This window comes from Dreissena polymorpha, chromosome 12 (assembly GCF_020536995.1).
Source record: "Dreissena polymorpha isolate Duluth1 chromosome 12, UMN_Dpol_1.0, whole genome shotgun sequence".
Taxonomy (NCBI): domain Eukaryota; kingdom Metazoa; phylum Mollusca; class Bivalvia; order Myida; family Dreissenidae; genus Dreissena; species Dreissena polymorpha.
The window spans coordinates 56,104,147-56,127,453 of NC_068366.1; the positions used below are offsets into that span (position 1 = coordinate 56,104,147).

Consider the following 23,307-nt stretch of genomic DNA (forward strand, 5'->3'; position numbering starts at 1 on the left):
ATTGTGCATCTATATACAGTTAACATCACGATACCTCATTAATTAGCGGTTAAATATAGAAATTACGAATCGAGATGTTGTTTCAACAAAACGCCCGTGTGGTATGCAGCACAACCTAAAAAACGTTGTTTATTAGCGGATAAACTGTGTAACATCGAATTAAAAGAGTATTTCAAGTAAAAATAAAACACTGAATAGTGTTATTTAATAAATGCCCATTTAAATATCAGCTATAATATAATTATTTATGTAGCACTCGTATTTAAATTTGTCTGTTAACAAACTTATAAATAAATAAATATTGGAATAATTTGATGTTGAACATTCGTTAATGTGTGCAAGAGGTTTATAACACAACACAAGTTAATAGGATTATTACAAATTATTCATAGTTAATCCCTTGATATCGTTTGTTGTTTATGTTACGCGACTCAACAAACTCAAACGCACAAATACAACCAGCACGCAACTAAGGGTTTCAGTTATTTATAGCCTAGAAGTCTATCAGAACATCATAACTGTGAGACGTGTGTTTGTATAATGTTTATATAAACATCTTTTCCTTAGAAATATTAAAATCAGTCAATCTTCAACTTACGTATATACCTCATTTCAGACAATTTACAAAGACTCATTAATGCAATACACAACATTTAACATTCACTTAAGAACAATAAAAATACTCAATCTGAAATTCGTACTTTTACATGATCAGCTCATCCTAACTGGAACCTAGCAATGTAAATGTATTGCATGGTCAGTGTATTCAAACAAAAAAGCAAACAGACGCGTTTTCCAGTGGATTGAAGTTTAACCAGAATTATAAAACATGACTTAATAAATACAGACACACAAACATACCCACATAAACAGTTTTAATCCAAGTCTCGCAAAAACTGAATGTCTGATTCACATCTGAAGTCACATTTATAGACACAAATAATATTAGTAAAATTGTCATTCGTATAAGCTGTAAAATTAAACGTCATATTGTTGATTTGATATGATATCGATAGGAATCAATAAATATATTATATGTAACGGACGCTAATACAAACAATTCTTTATATATACTTGTATACAAGTAACTTATAAAGTTAAAGTCTCTATAACGCTCAAAATCAATGAAAATTTCGTAAAGTATTTCGTAAAATAAAGTAAACACCTAAACAATCAGTGTCCCTTATAGCAATAGCTACAATTTCAACGCTGGATGTGGTATGATTACATAGATTTTTGTAGATACAAAATGCTCGTTTTTATTTATTTGTGACCATAATTAATTCCATTGTAATTTCCCGCGAATATATATATTCATACGACACACGAACATCATGTTAGTGTTCATGTGTCGTATGAATAAATATCTTTGCTAGAAATTAAAATGGAAAAACGACGTGCATTTTGTATCTATAAACATCTATTTTACCAGACGACATCTGGTGTTGAAATTTCGGAAATTGCCATAAGGAACACTGATTTTTCATTTGTTAAGTTTATTTTACGAAATATTGTACGAAATTTTAGTTGATTTTGAGTAGTAATGTTACTTTAAAGAAGGTTCCAAACGTTATACACAGATACGAAACAGTTGCGTATGAATTTAAATTAACGTTTACTTATTTCGAAAGTGATCGTTTGTGTAACATGCTATGTGAAAAATGACCGTTGTGATCTTTTCAAGCACGTGTGATGGTAAATATTAATTCAAAACACGCGAACTTCTAATTTAAAACTTGTCGCGGATCTTTCAACTTCTGCTCGTCCAATGACCTTCAATTTGTGGTCTGTTAATTGCCTTCCTTCAGAAGAGGTCGAACAAATATTTGTGCAACTTTTTTTATAAGCATTCCAGCCGTAAATTTAACATTGGAAATGTTATGCCAATTTCCACTTTATTCCATTCAATATTTTAAAGGCAGTTAAAATACCGTGTTTATCATCAATTAAAATACCGTGTTTATCGTCCATTAAAAAGTAGACTATTGTATAAAATGACCCCGTGTATATCCTTGTGCAAATAATGGACGTATGTTTATATGAAAATTTTGATTGTGTCTTTAATTATATATTTTCTTAAAAGATTTTTATCATGTGTAATTCCACACACGTATAAGCAGTCTGTAGTTAACAAGTTAAAGGGGCCTTTTCACGTATTGGTTAATTGACAAAATTAAAAAAAGTTGTTTCAGAATCGCAAATTTTCGTTTAAGCTATGATATTCGCGAGGAAACAGTAATACTGAACATGTACCATGCTCTAAAATAGCCATTATATGCATCTTTTGACGATTTAAAAACCTGAAAATTTTCAAGCGTTGCAACGCGAAACGATTGAATAATTTGAAGTTGTTGTCGTTAAATTTTGTGAAACTACGAAGATTGCTTAAATAAAGTATAAAATGCATCCTTCAATGTATGAGCACGGATGACCGAGTGGTCTAAATAGTATACTTTTACTCCAGGACTCGGGGTCAGTGGTTCGAGCCCTATTGAGGATTACTTTTTTTTTCTTTTTTTTTAAATTTTATTCTTGTTTTTTACTGGAGCTTTTTTAGATCCAATGGTTACATTTATCAGTAAAAAGCATTTAATGAAAAACTTCAATATATGCTAAAATCTGTGAAAATGCCCCTTTAAAGTAATTTATCAGTAAATATGCATAAACTAAGTTTGCCATATTTCAAAGAGCCTCAACCTCAACAACTCATGTGTTTTGCGATATGTATACCGTGTGTAACTTTTCTTAAGATATTGATTCAAAATAACTTCTGTGGCTATGTCACACGAGGTTAGTTGGTCAAAAATGTAAATCGCGGATTATCTCGTTAGATTAATAAGTGTTAACAAGTGGGGTTTAAGCGTCAAACAATACTAACTCGCGTCCCAAAACTTATACGAGAGGTCCCGCGGTAAAGATCGGCGATATACGTGTTATCATGTTAAACGCAGTATAATTTTTCACAATGTTAATTAACTAATTCCCACGTAAAGTAAATACATTTCTTCAGCGCTTCATCTGTAAAAATGAGCCTCGCTCTGTGAAAAGGGGGTTAAATGCATGTGCGTAAAGTGTCGTCCCAGATTAGCCTGTGCAGTCCGCATAGGCTAATCAAGGACGACACTTTACGCTTTTATGGTATTTTTAGGTTGAAGAAAGTCCCTCCTTACCGAAAATTAAGTTAAGGCGGAATGTGTCGTCCCTAATTAGCCTGTGCAGACTGCACAGGCTAATCTGGAATGACATTTTACGCACATGCATTAAGCCCAGTTTTCTCAGAACACGACTCAAATGTTTATTGCTACACGTAGCGGATGCGCATTCAGGAACCAAACAGTATAGTTCAGGTCGGTTCATACATTGTTTTCTCACGGCCATATTATGCAAATTTATTTCAAATTTAAGTGGAAACATGACTCTTTATATGAATAAAGAAATAATCAAAGGAACTACAAAATTGGATTCAGTGTAATCACAAATGAATTATCGGATCATATTTGAATAGAATTATGTCAAAAGCCTTCTAACACCGCAAGCGATTGTGATTTAAGATGAACGAACAATTTAAGTCAAGAAGTTTTTACGCAAGTCAATGAGTAAATCTTCAACACATAAGTTAAACACGCCTGAAGGTCATCTGGTGAAATCCACAGGCCACCCCGCAAATTATAATAATTTGTCTACAAATAAGGCATTTCTATATACAATGTACTTATATATGCGAGGTATATCTGTTTCGATATTTAGTGATCTAAATCATACAGATATTTATATATGCGTAAAAGCATGCTTGTCCATAAAGTTTCATTAGCCATATAGTGATACTTAATTCTTCCTGATGTCGACAAGGGTGGAATTGAAAAAATAACATTTTATTATAAGTTTGGGGAGGGAGGGGGGGGGGGCTTATTTCATATTTACTACAGTCTTTGAACGAGCCTGACTCGAGGTCACGCAAATAAATGTTATTCGGTGGTTCCGAATTAAAACATATACATCATGTCATGTCAATTCTATAATTAATTTAAATGTTATTTCTTTAACAACATCGGGCCCAATTTAACTGAATTGACTTTGGTGCACAAAAGTTTACCGCCGATAATGTTCAAACAACCTTGGCATGTAAATTGGTTATTTACCAAACGCATATCTGATGTGTGGCTACTTTATCTTTCATAAATGATATAATTATAGTTCGTTGTGAATGCGGTATTTAGTATCTAGATCGGAGCCGATTGTATATCAATTGACAACCAAATTTATATAAAGTGTTATCAGGTACTATAAATCAGATATTTGTGTTTCGGAACAAGAAGTCAAGTTAAAAACACAAAGCGGCGGAAGAAAGAACAAATCACGTGCAAGCAGGAAATCTCTGTATAGTAATGATTATATCACGTCCAAGATAAACATTGAATACTTTAAATTATTCAAAATGGGTGCCATGGCGTTTATTGCAAGCGTTCACACTTGTTTTTCAGGGAGCACATTTTATTCTACAAGTCAGTCTCGTAAGTACTATTTCCATCAACAATCGCCTAAAATAAATAATGAAAATATAGAAAGAAAAACAACAACAAGAAAGTCAAAGAGATGCATAACTAAGACCTGTTGTTGGTCCTTTGATGAGAAATTGTATGTAAAATAGTTTTTATATTTTTTTTTTCTTATCTCGAGTTATAACCTGTCCTTCGATGGGATCAACAAAGCGGGATGGCAGCTAGATTATCTGTCATAAAACATCTAGCTTGATGTTTATATTAACTACAATGAATCAAAGATCTATTTAAATATACTTGAATGAATCGATTTGAATTCATTGGTAGTCAAACAAAAAAATTCGAAATACACACATCTATACAAGTGTAAAATAGAAATATTAAAACATCAGAAACATATGAGTCGCGTTCTGAGAAAACTGGGCTTAATGTATGTGCGTAAAGTGTCGTCCCAGATTAGCATCTGCAGTCCGCACAGGCTAATAAGGGACGACACTTTCCGCCTAAATTGGATTTTTGCTAAGAAAAGACTTCATTTAAACGAAAAATGTCATAACAGCGGAAAGTGTCGTCCCTGATTAGCCTGTGCGGATGTCACTTTACGCACAAGCATTATTCCCAGTTTTCTCAGAACACGACTCAAATAAATGAATCGAGTATTATATACTGTCCATGTCAACTTACCTCCCAATTGTTAAGTTTATCTCTCTTTTATATTTTTATATTGTCAAAATGCAACACAGCTGGAGATTTCCAAAGTCTACCGTGGCATTAGGTAGTCAAAATTTACATCTTTTTAAGGTTTGATAAAAATGTATCGCTAACGTATTCGTTATAGTTAGTATCAATACCTCATTGATGGGTGGTCACTGCGGTTAAGTATAGTACAGCATAGCATAATGCAGCGTTTTATTGTGAACAAATTCCGCGTACTTAGTATACTATTAAGACAATACACACTTAAATGTTTATTATCACACTCGTGCTTAATAAAGGTGAAAATGGTCTGCGTTTGCCAATATGTTCACTAGTACAACGTCATTTGTGGGTGGATTGCATACGATTTATAAATGAAGTATTATGGTCAAGAAAAAAGTTACGCTGTTCTGTTATAATAGTAACATTAGTCCCAGTTTATAACATATTTATGGGAAGAGAATCTAAATTAAATAAGGCTTACTTAAACACAAATAACTTAAAAGGAAGAATAATTAACGAATTAACATTGCAATATGTAACATCAACACGGGGCTAAATTATAAAATGGTACATCATTTTAAAAATACTAACCGCCAGTTTTGATATTGTGTTCCGTATATCTCCTCAGAGTGTGGTTTCCATTTGTCTACGCATACAAATCCGATTTGTAAATTGCTCATTTAAGTCCCTAGATATCACTTTTTTTCTGCTTTACAAACATTATTGATTGTACAACATTCATTTCATTCCCGTTAAAAAAAGTACACCTAGTCCCTTTTTATAATAACTTGTTTCATATTTCCTGTCGGTCATCAATGAAAATCGTTCGATAAAATCACACACTTCTTGTTTGTTTTAAAGACCTTATTCCGCATTGAAAACTTGAGCCAGGTTAGCAACTCAATTCCGCTAAATTAAGCGTACTAATCGTCAACTCGCCAACAAAAACGTCCAATCGGTTTTATCAAATTTAATTATTGTAGAACATAGTATACTATGAACGCGTATTATACTTACTGCAGTAATGCTAATCTTTAGTGCCAATACAACCTTGAACAGACTAGCTTTTTAATCCCCAATGACGCGAAAATATGTAAAACGTGCTCTTGATTAATTAATCCGAGGTCGGTCCGAGTTATCTTCAATAATATCTTTTTTACATTAATTTTCATTTGTCAAAAGGAACTCTGAAGTAAATATTGCTATCAAATATAATATTATATGAAAGCTTTGTATTTGTTCATGCGTGGTAAAACATAAAATAAATGTTTAAAATGTGGTCTAATATTTTCTTATCGGATTTCTTAAAGGCGTTTGGTAGATAGCAAAACACGTTACAGTAGGCCTTTGTTTGACTCACAAAAAGAAATGATTAACAGCGCAATTTTGTCGCACAATTTTTTGTAGTGTCACATTTATAACCGATACGTTGTAAAGATTTATAGCTTTGTTAAAGAATGTAACATTTCGGAATTTAATGACTTTGATTAAAAATGTGTTGACATAGCTGATGAGTTGTTAAAACATAGATATCCTCTTTAAAACGGGTTATTCAAGAGCGAAATGAATATCATTATCATTTTATTATACGTACTCATTTTTCATACTACTCGTATATTTTTTACACGTAATTAATGAGACAGATATTTATCAGAACTCCAAAAAGTTGCGCTATGAAGCACTGCCAAGTGTAAACTTTGTTATCTACGCATAACAAAACAGTACGACGTCTAGTTCGTTCATAAAAAAAATGAGCGGATGACGAAGGGCAATAACTCATTAAACAAACACAGACGGAACGACTTGACAATTGGCTCATGTCCAACACATTTTTATCCTGAGTATATGTTTAATCGAATTCATACAAGTAGTTTCTAATACCTCGAACGGAAACGAATCAAGGGACAGACTAATGGACGGACAAAGCGGCTTTTGTATGTTGCAATCTTCCGGTTAACCCATTTATGTCTAGCGTCTATAAAAAAAAGGCCTTGGCAAACAGCGTAGACCCTGATGAGACGCCGCATTATGCGGCGTCTCATCAGGGTCTGCGCTGTTTGCTTAAAGGAATTCCTGTAAGAAATATTCTAAATATGGAAATAAATATGCAAGACATCCCTAAATTTGGATATAAATTGACCCAATTTAGAAGGATGGAAGAGTCCACTAGGCATAAATGGGTTAAGTTTTTTTACACGTCGTTTGGGTATGCAAAATATAGTAGTTACTTTTATTCTAATGAATTGTGTTTTCAATTTCAATAATGATGCGTTTTAACGACTATTCCCTGTATATGTAGATACAAGGAGACATATATAGATCTTCATTATAATAATCGAATATATTGTGCACGTTGTGTATGATAAGTTGAACACAGACTATTAAAATTACCCATCGTCCAATAAAATGTTTCCGTTGCTACTGCTGTGTGTTTCCTTTATGATATTTTTTCGGCGTAAGCTGCATAAGCCAGCTTTTCACCTTAGCCTGACCTTTGTAAGTGTCCAATAAAATTCCAATAAAATTTCCCGCGGCTAGGTACGAATGAATACACTTCATTTATTCCATTGGCTGATTTGAGTATACCACCAGAACATTGGAAACATATCCGCGTCTTTGTAACACTGTTTTACTGTATGAAACAATTTTATCTCGAATGAAAAGGCTTAATAGATAGAACAGTTTTACACTCAATTCTCGACATCAATACAGTTTGTGCGTACACCTTTTATTTTCAGAGTATTACCAGCGCAAGAGCTTTATACTTAAAAGGCTATGTTCTCATATTTAGTACTTACTTCCTTATTCCTGTCAACATGTTAACATGTAAAAGTATAAAGAGCAATGGAAGCGAGGCCTCACTTTAAAGCATTGCATTTCAACCCGCGAGGTATATCGGGTCAATTCGCGGACATTCAGAGTTTATATACAGGTCATCACCGGAGTTGGCGGCCAGTAAAATAATCGTTATATAATAAAGACGCTATCCGTGAACTAGGTTACCTGGAATTTTCTTTAGACCAGAAATATGTTAAATGAAGATATTCAGCAATATAATTATGGTATGTAAATAATAGATTCTTAATGTGTTTTCAACAATACAATGATAAATATTATTGTTGATAAATTTAACAATAATTATTCGTCCATATTGCCTAATGTACTAAAGTGATATTATGAGCATGTAACAGTTTATAGGTGTCTATCGCAACCGTTGATTATTTTTGATGTTTCTACTTCATATACACTTATATTAATTAATGCAGCATCATCATACTAAAACAATATACCAGAAAGAGAAAAATAATGCATTTGAATATCAACCGTACTTTCGTTTGACAACTGATCATGCGTTTACGAGTTGAACCTAAATTTAGTTTTAGTGCAGATTTGTTCATACGACACAAAGACACGAAATTGTTTTACGGATCATTTCAGCTTACAGGACTGGGTGGGTCACGTAAGAATATCGAATATAAAATATATTTTTTATAAACAACTGGTAGCAAGGTGAGTTGCAGATAATTAATCAGTAACCACATTTTAACTAACTGTTTTGACCTGTTAATTCTTTTCAGCTCAATTCAACAGTGCAAAATGCCCATAATATCACTTTAAGCATTAGCACGATGATAATTGATACTGTTAATAATCGAATCAAATAGCAATGCCCGACAAACCACTAAAACAGTTTTGTTCGAAGAACGCGCCTATAAATACGGATACTTCTCGTGTGGCCGGTTGACTCATATGTTTAAATTTCACTTCCATTCTTCTTTTGGTTTTCTGTTTTGTATCTATAGGTTTATGACCAGCAATATGTTATAATGTAAAATAAGCCGCGAAAACTCCCCGTAACATCCCGTACTTCGTGTGATGCAGCTAAGAACTGCACAGAAAAAGACATTCGCTATACTTGATCTCATTCATTAAACTATTTACGCCGTATATCTTTTTTAAAGATATTTCTTGTTTGATTGTATAATAAAATATGTAACGCTTTTAGTACTCATTATCGTTTATAACTTGGCAGCGTATCTATTTAGACGTCATACCAAATGTTGCAATTAAATGTTGACATGTTGACGTTTATAAAAGAATGACAATATGTTGCGAGCGTCGTTGAAAAAATTTAGTTTACTTAATAATAAGGAGACTAAAATACGAAAACATACTTTGACTCGAATGTTTTACAAGCGAAACGCAAGCGAAAGACTGACACACATGATTTAGAGTACTTCGGTTATTTTTTTAATTATTGCGCCTAAACAAGCTTCAGTTTGACAATCTGAAAAGCATTTAGAATTTGTATAATAATAATATTCATCTAAATATTGAACGACTTAGAAACAATCTTACACAGCTTGTAGAGAAATGTGCCTACTAGTTTGCAAATTGTCTGAGCTATAGCACGGCTGTTTATCACGGGCGCCACCTCGTTTTTGCGATGCATTGATTTATGAACCGATGCTACTTCCGAGATGGCGCGAAGGACCGAGTGTTTTGAAATGTCACGGATGACTCTACAGAGTGAGTAGTTTTTTATGTGTTTTTAATATGTGTTGTTCAATCCGTGAAATTTCAAAACATCCGGTCCTTAGCGATCCCTCGGAAGTAGGATTGGCATTTATAAATGCATCGCGATAAAGAGGTGGCCCCCGTGATTAACAGTCGTGTATAGATTCGCTGGTTGATAAACAAATGAGTTATATTAAAATTAGCATTTCACAAAATACCTAACTCTGTATAAAACTGAATTAAATAAGACAAAAGTGATGCTCATCGCACGCGCCAACAGTTTTAATGTTATCTTTCTGCACAATTAAACGTTGTATAACAAAACACGCCCAAGGCGTTATTTGTTGAGATCAGCAGAAACTCAGATCAGCAGAAACTTCGACACGGTTTACCGATCACGTTAACGTACCAATAACACGCTGTATTTTATTGTAATACCGACATTAAGCGTTTCAAGCGGTAGTAAGCGTAACGTGGTTTTGAACCATTCTCGGGGAGACGTTTTATGGATTTCAATTTTATGACCATGGATTAAGAGGAGGATACTTTTTGAAGAATCTTTTGAAGAAATTGGTATGTATAATTGAAATTTAATATACTTGTATTTATTTATTTCTTGATGTTCACATGCTTTTAACTAGACAGTGAATTCAACGTTCTTTATCGTAAGAAAAACACCATCAATATCAGATGATTAGTTTACATTGCATAATCTTAAAATCTGAAAACTTATGCATATTTGTCATTCGTTTTTCAACATAAATGTACAATACCGATGTTTTTCAATGTTATATCTAGCAAAATGACACACGCCCAATGTTGTGCTGTCAGTCCTGAGTGATGGAGTGCGTGGTAATTTGCGTAAACACGAATTCGTTTTATGTTGATCAGTTTTGTATAATATGAAGTGATTGTTATGAAACTTAAGAGTTATAAGTACATGTGTATTGAATGTTTGGAACCGTGCTATGTGCTTTCTGATTAAATATTTGCACTAACAATATATCAGGAATTATGGGGCTCCGTTTAACAATTTTTAAGACATTTGTTTATGTCAATAATTCGAATTCTTGATATCAATACATAATACTTGATATCAGACACTATTGCCAATATTTTTATGTTAACAAATGAAATTCTCATAACATATTAGAATATTTTATAGCAACAAATACATCAAGTTATGTATCAGAACTTTCCTTTTTTATATTAAGATATGTCTTAAAACATATTAAAACGGCGCCTTACAAGGACTTCAGTACCTTAGACGCACAAACGTTCGCAACCATAGCTGTGTCTTACACTTAAGATTGGCCGTAGAGTTGTCTAATGAGCGATCGGCATGCTGATGTATTGTAGCATTATTTAGTACTATAAAGGGGGCGGTTTAGAGTATGCCCCCCCCTAAAAATAGGTCCGTCTCCGGTCGCCCGACCGTGTCTCCCGAATCGGCGCCGAACCTCAACTTTGTATTGGGGTCGCCAAAAAAAAAAAATTCGTTCATTTTCTTTCATATAAGATGTAATATCAAGCAAACAAAGCATATATATACATGCATTTCTTATTATAAGCTTTAGTAGCCTTCTATTTTAGTACCCGATGAAAAAAATCCCTACCTACCGACCCTGTTTTTTTTTCTAAGTGAGACCAGAAACGGACCTATTTTTTGGCCTATGCGTTAATTTTACAGATAACAGCGTTCTGTCTTGTTGTATTGCCCAGGGAGTAAAATGTTAATTCATAAAAACATATTCAAATTATGTAATAACTGACTTGAAGGTATAGCGTTAATGGTAATTGGTCACAAGAATGATCGACTAAAACATGTTGCCAGTAGCATTATTCAGTTTATGCATGTTTATCAACTTTAACCCATTTATGCCTAGCGTCTAGAAAAAAAGGCCTTTGCAATCAGCGTAGACCCAGATGAGACGCCGCATGATGCGGCGTCTCATCAGGGTCTCCGCTGTTTGATTAAAGGAATTTCTGTAAGAAATATTCTAAATATAGAAATAAATATACTAGACATCCCCAATTTTGGTAATAAATTGATCCAATGTAGATGATGGGAGAGTCCACTCGGCATAAATGGATTAAAAGTTGCTACCTAAATCTCTTACGTACAGACAAATACTTTTTTTGTAATTTTTATTTTTCAGAATCTATAGTATATTTTGCAACCAGCCTTCCACAAAAGATGCAGTTCCTGGCTATCATAATCCTCGTGGGCTGTCTGGCAGTGGCGCCTGTAACCACCAACGGAGCTAGCCAATGCCCGATAGGTTGCTACTGCAACAAACAGTTTGTGGACTGCAGTGCCCTTATGGAGTTTCCGATAGATCTTCCCCTAGATACGGTCCGTTTTCGCACCTCACTTATGAACATCCAGTCAGTCCCGCCGAAAGCGTTCTCATATCTACCGAATTTGACGATAGTGGAATTCACTCAGTCCAACATCCACTCGATCCACAGCTGCGCATTCACATCCGCGCCGTCGTTGCAGAAGATTGTTTTCGAAAAGGCCGTAGTCGGTAATGTTGAAAGTTACGCCTTCAATGGACTTTCCAACTTGGAGCAAATTGAATTTGCTAACAGTCGTATAGGAAGACTTAAACCATTCGGTTTCTATAACCTCACTAAGATCACCAGCTTTAACATCGTCAATACGAACCTGACAAATTTCTACTCGCACGCTCTTTGCAATTTAAGTGACATCGGCATATTTAATTTCAAGGAAAATAACGTGAGCGATATGGTAACAGGCGCGATAACGCACGTGCACGACGTGAATTCCGTCTTTATAGTGGGCAACAAGTTCTGGAACATGCATTGCGGAGTCCTCGACACCTTAATCTCCATCGGTGCTACTGCTAAATCGCTGGCGATGGAAAGCAACACGTTTTACTGCAACTGTTCAATATCTCATCTTGTAAACCACGTTGGCCATTCCAAATACCACGTGTTTCTGCCGAAAAGCAAGTGCCATGGCCCAGATGCTATGGTGAACGCATCCTCTCTAGCGCACGTGCCATTCGGGGACCTGAAATGCGCCGCTACCATGAATATCGAGACGATTATCACATGCCCAGAGGTCCCCTTGAATCCTGACCCACAGTGTGTTGTGTATCCCAACAAACCCACCTCTCCGGACGCCGGTGGTGAAATGAGTCAGGATGACAATAACGCCAAAAACGGACGGAGAGGTTCCGGTGTGCGTGCGAACGGGAACGGTGACAATATCATTTTGGCATTGGCTTTTCTGACATTGGCATCCGCTGGGGTGCTTGCATGAACGTACAATTAGTGCACAATTAAATGTACTATATTTGAAACAATTTTTGTCTGTAAATTAATTGTTTCACATGTGTTCCGAGGACCAATTAACTTTGACACTGATATCTATTTGCTGAAATTCTATAATTTATGTTTATGAATAACGAGATATATGTGAACTTTCAGAAATTCTTATACATGTACATATATCATTCGTGAATTAAATTGTGTTTCGCGTACTTTTTGTATTACTTTTCTTAGTCAAATATTAAGCGCCTTCTGTTTCGCAAATGTTCGTTATTGTGCTTTATCCCCCGCCTCTATAAAAAACAAAACAATTAATGACCATTACTTCTAGTTGATGGAAAGCTTAACAACAAAAAATTACACGCATGCGTATTGAGATATTAAAATTAGAATATTAGCTCTTATCTTGTGTATATTCATATATTATGCTTTGTTTTCTGTTTCAATGTTTACAATTACACATGCTTAAGTTATACTTGTAAGAAATATGTACTTTAATAAGAAAATCAAGTGTTCGTAGATATTCTTCCCCTCATGGGGTTGTGACGGGGCCTCCCGTGATACTTCCACTTCCATTAAACTCCAGCGGGGTTTCGACGGGGGACCCCGTCAAACCCCCATTTTCAATTAACCCCAATGAGAGTTTGGCGGGGGCCCCCCGTCTAACACCCATTTACAAAGAACACCCATGGGAGTTTGACGGGGAGGAATCTTCAATAAACATTTAATACCCATTGCAGTATATTCCAATCCATTGTACAAAGACACCAAACTTAATAAAATAATTGATGTTTTTTTTTAAGGTGTCAAAATCAATCTATAATTATTGAATTTTCTTAAATCAGTAAATTATGTTGAATAAAATGTCTTTTTGGTAAGAGATTAGACCCACAAATCGATATTCTGTAAAGATGAATTTAAAACGTTCCATAATTTTGAAAGACTCGTTGTATAATAAAGTGACTTGTCTCGAAAATATATTACATTTACCTTTTGATAATCCAAACGTTGCTTTTATCCATTACTGAGATGATCAATACAATTCAGAGAGACAATAACATTGGAAACATACTTATATTATTTTCATTCGGAATTGTATTTCTATTGTTGTTTATTCCCGTGTAACAGTTTTGGAAGTTTTTTGGGCGACCCAGTTTTTTGCTTGGAACCATGTTCGGTGCAATATTGTACACCAGTGCACGGTGTTGTTAAAGATAAAAAAACACCTACAGTAACAAAACAATGAACCTAACGCACTGCCCTATTCAGGCATTTTGTGTAAAAACTTGTGGAATGTAACCTGTACACTAGACATTTTATTCAACATATTTTTTTTACTGATTTAAAAAAATTCAATAATTATAAATTGATTTTGACACCTTAAAAAGAAAACATCAATTATTTAATTAAGTTTGGTGTCTTTGTACAATGGATTGGAATATACTGCAATGGGTATTAAATGGATATTGAAGTCTGATTCCTCCCCGTCAAACTCCCATGGGTGTTCTTTGTAAATGGGTGTTAGACGGGGGGCCCCCGCCAAACTCCCATTGGAGTTCATTGAAAATGGGGGTTTGACGGGGTCCCCCGTCAAAACTCCGCTGGAGTTCAATGGAAATGGGAGTTTCATGAGAGGCCCCGTCACAACCCCACGGGGGAAGAAAATCTACAAACACTTTATTTTCTTATTAAAGTACATATGTCTTACAATTATAACTTAAGCATATGTATTTGTAAACATTGAAACAGAAAACAAAGCATAATATTTGAATTACATTTTTTTTTTGTAAAATATAGGTAAAATTCTCCCGTCTGGAAAAAAACTCCCGTGGCAGAATTGCAATTCTTAACGGGGGAGCCAAAACCCTGTTGGGACCCAACGGGGGATGGCAACTTTATCATAAAAAAAACTCTACTTTACAAAAACATTTTTACTCTTTTTTTCAATTATATGTATGTACTCATTGCCCCCTACAAATACTCAAAATTTCATTACAATCGTTCAATAAATAAAAAAAATAAGTCTGCAAATAATCTGGATTTGCAAACTTAATCTGGATACTGTTAGTAGAGATTTCCACATGCGTTTCAAATAAACCATATGAAATACAGCACACTTTCATTCATTGCAATATCGCTTAATGTAAATGTATTATTTTTATGCATAAATTACAGTATTATTTTATAAATTAATTTTTTACTTTCATCTTTGTTACAGCCAAACATTAAAGAAGCATTAGCGTGAATGTCCATGGGAAAACACATCATAAAGACTGTTTGTACAATTGATAGATATTATTTATAAACGTCATGACAATCAATCTTGTCGGATATTTAATTGCGTCTTACACCATGGGAAACAACTCGTATATAATGTCTGATAGTCCATGAAGAGTTGTTCTTCTTTTGACTTTAAAGAATTTCACGATACAAGTTGTTCGACCTAATCAAGTTTACGTTAAAGGAATGTAAAACTCCCCATAGTGGCATTTTCTTAACAAAATCTTAATTTGTCAACCCTATAAATAACAAATAGTAACGGATACACACGCTTTAGACAGTAATACAATACTTATTGCAAATGGAGATACAATTATTTATAATATGGACCCTGTTTATATGGCTCTTTTTGTTTATATAAATGTGAGTATTCTATACATTCAAAGGTCGGACTACTTTATTAACCAAGCATAACAGCGCATTCGGTGTAAGTGCTGTCACTTTTCAATACACCATATGACCATTAAGTCATAAGTTTGTTACCCATTTGTATTTTTATTTTTTACCTTGTCATAATTTGTTTTATCAAATTTTCATTTTATTTTACAATATTTTTAAATAACTTACTGAATATGCTTTGGAAAGTGCATTCATATTAAAAAATAATGTTTCAAAGGAATCGCGTTTGTTCATGCAATAGTCCTTTACATTAAACTATTATAACAATGCTGTTGTACCAGAGACACATTGAGAAATATAATAATAGATCTAAAGAATAAACATCAATGTCATTATAAATGGCCTGTAAATTCATTTTGAAATGTAAGACGTGCTCCAAAATAATGCATGATGGCCAAATGATTTGTTATCTGACTCTCTGATCCCGGATTGTTCGGTCGTCATTACGGTCACCACATTGAACGGTGGTCATTTCGAACACCAGATTGTTTTGTTGCCACTACGGACCCCAGATTGTTCGGTCGTCACTACGGACCCATGATTGTTCGGTCGTTAATACGGACCTCAGATTGTTCGGTCGTTGCTATGGATACCAGATTGTTCGGTCGTCATTACGAACACCAGATTGTTCGGTCGTCACTACGGATCTAAGACTGTTCGGTCGTCATTTCGGACCCCAGATTGTTCGGTCGTAAAAACGGACCCCAGATTGTTCGGTCTTCACTCTGGATACCAGAGTGTTCGGTCGTCAACATGAACACCAGATTGTTCGGTCGTTACTACGGACCCCAGAATGTTCGGTCGTCAAAACGAACCCGACATTGTTTGGTCGTCACTACGGATCACATATTGTTCGGTCGTTACTACGATCCCCATATTGTGCGGTCGTCACTACGAACCCCAGATTGGTCGGTCGTCACTATGGACACCATACTTTTCGGTCGTTACTACAGACCTCAGATTGTTCGATCGTTGCTATGGATATCAGATTGTTTGATCGTCATTACGAACAAAAGATTGCTCGGTCGTCACTACGGATCTAAGACTGTTAAGTATTCACTACGGACACCAGATTGTTCGGTCGTCGATACGGATCCCAGATTGTTAGGTCTTCACTTTGGATACCAGATTGTTCGGTCGTCAATACGAACATCAGAATGTTTGGTCGTCACTACGGATCCCATATTGTTTGGTCGTCAGTACGAACCCCCAGATTGTGCGGTCGTTACTACGAACCCCAGATTGTTCGGTCGTCAGTACGAACACCAGATTGTTCGGTCGTCAATACGAGCCCCAAATTGTGCGGTCGTCACTACGGACCCCATATTGTTCGGTCGTCAGTACGAACTTCAGATTGTGCGGTCGTCACTACAGACTCTAGACTGTTCAGTCGTCACTGCGAACCCCATATTGTTCGGTCGTCACTATGGACACCAGATTGTTCGGTCGTCAGTACGAACACCAGATTGTTCGGTCGTCAATACGAACCCCAGATTGTGCGGTCGTCACTACGGACACCATATTGTTCGGTCGTCAGTACTAACCTCAGATTGTTCGGTCGTCACTACAGACTCTAGACTGTTCGGTCGTCACTGCGAACCCCATATTGTTCGGTCGTCACTATGGACACCAGATTATTCATGTATTAATGTCTTAGTGACAGATTGTAGGGTCCGCGAAGTTTTCTGGACGACGCTAAGAAAACTTTGCGGACCCTACAATTTGTCACTAAGACATAAATACATTGGAATCAGCGACCATAAACAGCAACAAGAAACCAATTTATGTGCCAGGCCCTTTGAAATAGGGACTTAATGCATGTGCGGAAATAATCGTCCGCGATAAGCCTGTACATATATATATATATATATATATATATATATATATATATATATATATATATATATATATATATATATATATATATATATATATATATATATATATAATAAACAGAGGCTAGCAGATGATTACAAAACATTTAAAGGACGTTTCATCCAAAAAACCTTTCGCACGTTTATTTTCTAAAAGTTGAAAGTTAATATCAGGGCTGAGTATTCTTCTTGTCGAAAATTATTTAAATCCTGTTTAGTCAACGGACCTAAACTAATAGATAGTAATCATTGGCATTTTAATGGTCTCGTTTATGTACACTAAAGATACTCATTTTCAAGGTATAACCGTCCCCTGGCACGCATAAAACTTTCATGAAAAAGTTGTTAACGTTATTACGGTTCAAAATTTAGCCGTCTTGATTCCAAGGTCGAATACCCAAGATCACAGAAAGATTGTATCGCTTGTAGAATATTGCCTGTTATATAATTGTTTTATTTAATTGTAATACTAATTGTAATACTATGTCTCAGATAGCATGACGATAAATATATGTAGTGAAGTCAATTTAATACATTTAAACAAATTCAAATTATCGAGAAAAACAAAAAGCTATTGCTGACCAATAGCTTAAACATTGTCGTGTTATATTTCTAGTTATGATATTAGAAACTGATATTAATAATTTCGAAGCAAAGGAGCATCGTGATTATGTTCATTATATCCGTATTAATGCTCTGCATTCTTTACCATTCACATGTAATGATTCATCTGGGTAATTTTGCTCATGTTTAAAAGTGCTTTCTCTGATATGTGTGCCTTCTTTAAGTGCTTGTACGTTTTATATATTCATAAGAAAGCCTTTTAATGCACTCTTTAATGTCTCTTTAGCTATACATAACATTAATTTATTTACTTAGTACAAATCAATTAAACAAGTTTTTACTATGTTTACCACTAAACACGAGAGTGCATAAATGTGAATGCGTGCAATAAATAATTAAATATCGCAATCGAAGCGAAGCCAATCGGTTAATTAGAGACACCGTTAACATTTTATGTAAAAATCCAATAGAAATTTACAACTGTTGACTTTTCACTCTCGAACTTTGACCGGATTCAGACTGTTCGGCGTGAACTTACTAAAGGGCGGTTCGGATGCGTGGTGTTTTTTTTTGCTGACCGACATACAGAGTTTTATAAATTTCATAACACTAGAACAAAATAAGATTATCAAAATCATATACAACAATATGAACGCGGTAGGTTAGGCTTATTTTGGATTTTTTTTTAGCGTTGACTGCCTCCCAAAGAGTTGTCCAATATACATTATATGGTGACATATGTACAAATGTATACGTTGTAGTATTTTGTTAACTGGAACAACTATTTAGGAGCCGCTCGTTTTATGTTTAAATTGCTTTATTTAAGTATCACTTTGATGGTAAAACAAACGGTTTATTGTCTAAAGTCTGTTATTTAAGACATATTAGTGAAGGGAATCGCCAAAGTATATATTTGAAACCGCTAAACCTTAAAAAATCATCTAAATCAAATATACAAATGTATATTACAATTTTACGGCGATAAACAATCGTCGTTCCGTGTGCCCAAATATTTAGCAAACTTTACATTCAGTTAGGGTTTTGCCGATGTTTTAAATTTTGATTATTGTAGAAATAATTGATACAATGCACTATCATCCTCCATAACCTATATCACATAAATGTGTTATTTTGAACCTATCATTCGATACTATTTTCTACACGTATATAACGCACACATTTGGTGTCTGATTTCCTTTAAAATTATATTTCTTCCGTGTAATCTGTTATTAATAATAACTTATAAAACTATTAAAACCATGTTTTATTTCTGAGAGCTTACAAAGTTTTGTTCATATTGATAAAACAGTATTCAGTAAAAATGGAAATATTAAATAATTTAATAAAATATTCAGTTTAAAAAAAATACAAAGAAAAGTTTAAAGTATATCAATATATCACACATACAAACCAGTAAATACATTATAAAACGTAAAAAAAAATATTCATACGAACTATCTGCCTTCTGGTGATGTACATTTGCAATTTAAGTCTAATGTTTCAATTTCTATGAGGTGTATTAATCAACCTAAATCGTAACAACAATGCACTAATTCAACATTATCGGTCAATGTCATGTTAGAAACAAACAAAATATCGAGCATTAAAGGGGCCTTTTCATGATTTGGTAAATTGACAACATTGAACAAATTTGACCCCAGGGGCATAATTTGAATAGATTTGGTAGAGGACTATTAGATGTTTCTACATACCATATTTGATAGCCCTAGGCCCAATGGTTATGGACGAGAGGATTTTGAAAGTTTTCACACAATAGGCCTTATATAAGCAAATTTTCAACTTTGTGACCCCTGGGGCAGGGCCAAATTTGACCCCATGGGCATTATTTGAACAAATTTCAAAGAGGTTCACCCCAGGAATATTCCTGAGAAATTTCATCAGAATTGGACCAGTAGTTTAGGAGAAGATGTTTAAAGAAAAAGTTAACGCACGCACGCACGGACGAACGGGCGCACGCACGCACGACTTACCATGACATAAGCCCCGCTGGCCTCTGGCCAGTAGAGCTAACGAGCCACGGCATGCAAACATGGGAAAATATTATAAAGCGTTGCTCGAAATCAGTCAGCGCAAATATAAGTCACGCAATACTAAGTGGTCTCATAGGTGAACAGGGTAGCTCCTGACCAGGTACAGCGAATGTGCAGGCTCGTCAGGAGCTACTCAGGCCGAGCAATGTTTGCATGCCGCAAGTAAAACATGCACAATACATTTGTGTACGCAAATATAGCGAGTACGATAACGACATATAGTACTGTATTTTGGTGTTATTGTAAATTCGGTGGTCAACTAGTATAACTAAAAATTAGTTGCATCATGATACTTACAAATCACTTCCTTCTCCACTTTCTTTCATAATCATCAGCAGTGTCAATATCATCATTATATCATCATTATGATCATTATCAGCAGCAGCAGCAGCAGCAGCAGCAGCAGCAGCAGCAGCAGCAGCAGCAGCAGCAGCAGAACAAACATCAGCGGCATGTCGCTGCATTTCAGTATGATTATAACCACAATGGCATCATCCTCATGTGAATATTATCACACTACTGTATAATTTAAAGGGACATTTTCACAGATTTTTCGTAATATTTGCAGTGTGTCGTTACAGACCTTAAAATTATTTTATTTATAAATCGGTGCTATAAAGCTTCGGTTTAATAACATCGATACAATTTATGAAAGAAAACAATGCCTTGAAACCGCGGGAACGATTTCGTGTGGTTGTCGACCCTAGAGATGTGAAACCGCTTAACAGGGAGGCGCTTCTTAATTTGTTCTGTTTAATAATATTTTTTTACGACCATAAGGTACCGATATTTATGTCGTAATTAACGATCGCAATAAACGATTTATAATAATTTAATATCATCAACGAAAGTGTCATTAATTCAGTCAGAGACGTGGATCTCTGATTCAGTCTTTCTCTAAATATGAGACTATTGTTAATTGTTGGTTGTTGTTTTTTTTACCGGAAATTGTAGAGTAGCCTTAAATTCTTAATTTACGCCACGGTCGGACGCTGTTTTCAATAACAACTAAACGTGAAAATTGGTAATAAAACTCACTCATAACACTATACTTTTTATACTTATCATTGGTGCATTGTTTCAAGTCTTCTTTTATTTTATTAATGATAAATCGTGGATTTTTTAAATTGCGGATTCATATTAGATTAAGCACTGATCGAGTTATGGATCTTTTCACATCAAAGCCATCTCCCAGTCAGCCCTCAATTGTTATACGGACTTTAGCTCTCGGCATCATCCCCATCAACATTGTTGGGTTGATATTACGAGAAGGTCCTAGATACATAAAGACCCTTTTGTACGATTTTATAAATTGTTTACAGTATGATTCACGGGATATGTAAATATAATTTTCTTGGATCACATTGTTTTAATAAAGTAAATGGTAAATAAAATGACCAATTTTCGTACAAACATTTTGCTGTTGCTGAATGTAATTTATGGTGTTATCTTCTACTATTTATACGATTTAATACTGCTTTTTCGGCGTAAGCTGCATAAGCCAGCTTTTCACCCTGACTTGACCTTTGTAAGTGTCCAATAAAATTCAAATAAAATTTCCCGCGGCTAGGTACGAATGAATACACTTCATTTATTCCATTGGCTGATTTGAGTATACCACCAGAACATTGGAAACATATCCGCGTCTTTGTACCACTGTTTTACTGTATGAAACAATTTTATCTCTAATGAAAAGGCTTAATAGATAGAACAGTTTTACACTCAATTCTCGACATCAATACAGTTTGTGCGTACACCTTTTATTTTCAGAGTATTACCAGCGCAAAAGCGTTTATACTTAAAAGGCTATGTTCTCATATTTAGTACTTACTTCCATATTCCTGTCAACATGTTAACATGTAAAAGTATAAAGAGCAGTGGAAGCGAGGCCTCACTTTAAAGAATTGCATTTCAACCCGCGAGGTTTCGGGTCAAGTCGCGGACATTCAGAGTTTATATACAGGTCATCACCGGAGTTCGCGGTCAGTAAAATAATCGTTATATAATAAAGACGCTATCCGTGAACTAGGTCACCTGGAATTTTCTTTAGACCAGAAATATGTTAAAAGAAGATATTCAGCAATATAATTATGGTATGTCAATAATAGATTCTTAATGTGTTTTCAACAATACAATGATAAATATTATTTTTAATAAATTTAACAATAATTATTCCACCATATTGCCTAATGTACTAAAGTGATATTATGAGCATGTAACAGTTTATAGGTGTCTATCGCAACCGTTGATTATTTTTGATGTTTCTACTTCATATACACTTATAGTAATTAATGCAGCATCAACATACTAAAACAATATACCAGAAAGAGAAAAATAATGCATTTGAATATTAACCGTACTTTCGTTTGACAACTGATCATGCGTTTACGAGTTGAACCTAAATTTAGTTTTAGTGCAGATTTGTTCATACGACACAAAGACACAATATTGTTTTACGGATCATTTCGGCTTACAGGACTGGGTGGGTCACGTAAGAATATCGAATATAAAATATATTTTTATAAACAACTGGTAGCAAGGTGAGTTGCAGATAATTGATCAGTAACCACATTTTAACTAACTATTTTGACCTGTTAATTCTTTTCAGCTCAATTCAACAGTGCAAAATGCCCATAATATCACTTTAAGCATGAGCACGATGATTCTCGATACTGTTAATAATCGAATCAAATAGCAATGCCCGACAGACCACTAAAACAGGTTTGTTCTCGTGTGGCCGGTTGACTCATATGTTTAAATTTCACTTCCATTCTTCTTTTGGTTTTCTGTTTTGTATCTATAGGTTTATGACCAGCAATATGTTATAATGTAAAATAAGCCGCGAAAACTCCCCGTAACATCCCGTACTGCGTGTGATGCAGCTAAGAACTGCACAGAAAAAGACATTCGCTATCCTTGATCTCATTCATTAAACTATTTACGCCGTATATCTTTTTTAAAGATATTTCTTGTTTCTATTAACGTAAAATACTGTAACGACAGAAACTACGACTGCTAGAATCATAAAAAAGAATTATTTCGACTCAAAATATAAGGTTTCAATAAAAATATATTGTGTGTATATACAAAGTTCCGTTAATATTTACACTCACATTAAATAAA

General features: G+C 34.6%; 2 protein-coding genes across 9 annotated transcripts in view; one reads left to right on the forward strand and one right to left on the reverse strand.

The window, feature by feature from the left end:
* Nucleotides 1-23,307, reverse strand: part of LOC127853202 (uncharacterized) — a 36,670-nt gene that overhangs the window by 9,586 nt on the left and 3,777 nt on the right. For 2 of the 8 annotated variants that reach the window (XM_052387486.1, XM_052387490.1), the window contains exon 1: nucleotides 6,216-6,524. The exons of 2 other annotated variants lie outside the window; for them this stretch is intronic. The gene's annotated coding sequence lies outside the window, so the exon portion shown is untranslated. Of the gene's footprint in view, nucleotides 1-5,183; nucleotides 5,739-5,789; nucleotides 6,525-6,792; nucleotides 6,925-23,307 lie in introns of those variants that run through there. 4 more of the 8 variants (XM_052387487.1, XM_052387488.1, XM_052387489.1 and 1 more) reach the window with 4 other exon arrangements.
* Nucleotides 10,109-13,289, forward strand: LOC127853203 (leucine-rich repeat-containing protein 4B-like). Its single transcript, XM_052387491.1, has 2 exons — nucleotides 10,109-10,289; nucleotides 11,876-13,289. The coding sequence occupies exon 2, from the start codon at nucleotides 11,914-11,916 to the stop codon at nucleotides 13,006-13,008; it is 1,095 nt and encodes a 364-aa protein (XP_052243451.1). The 5' UTR covers nucleotides 10,109-10,289; nucleotides 11,876-11,913; the 3' UTR covers nucleotides 13,009-13,289.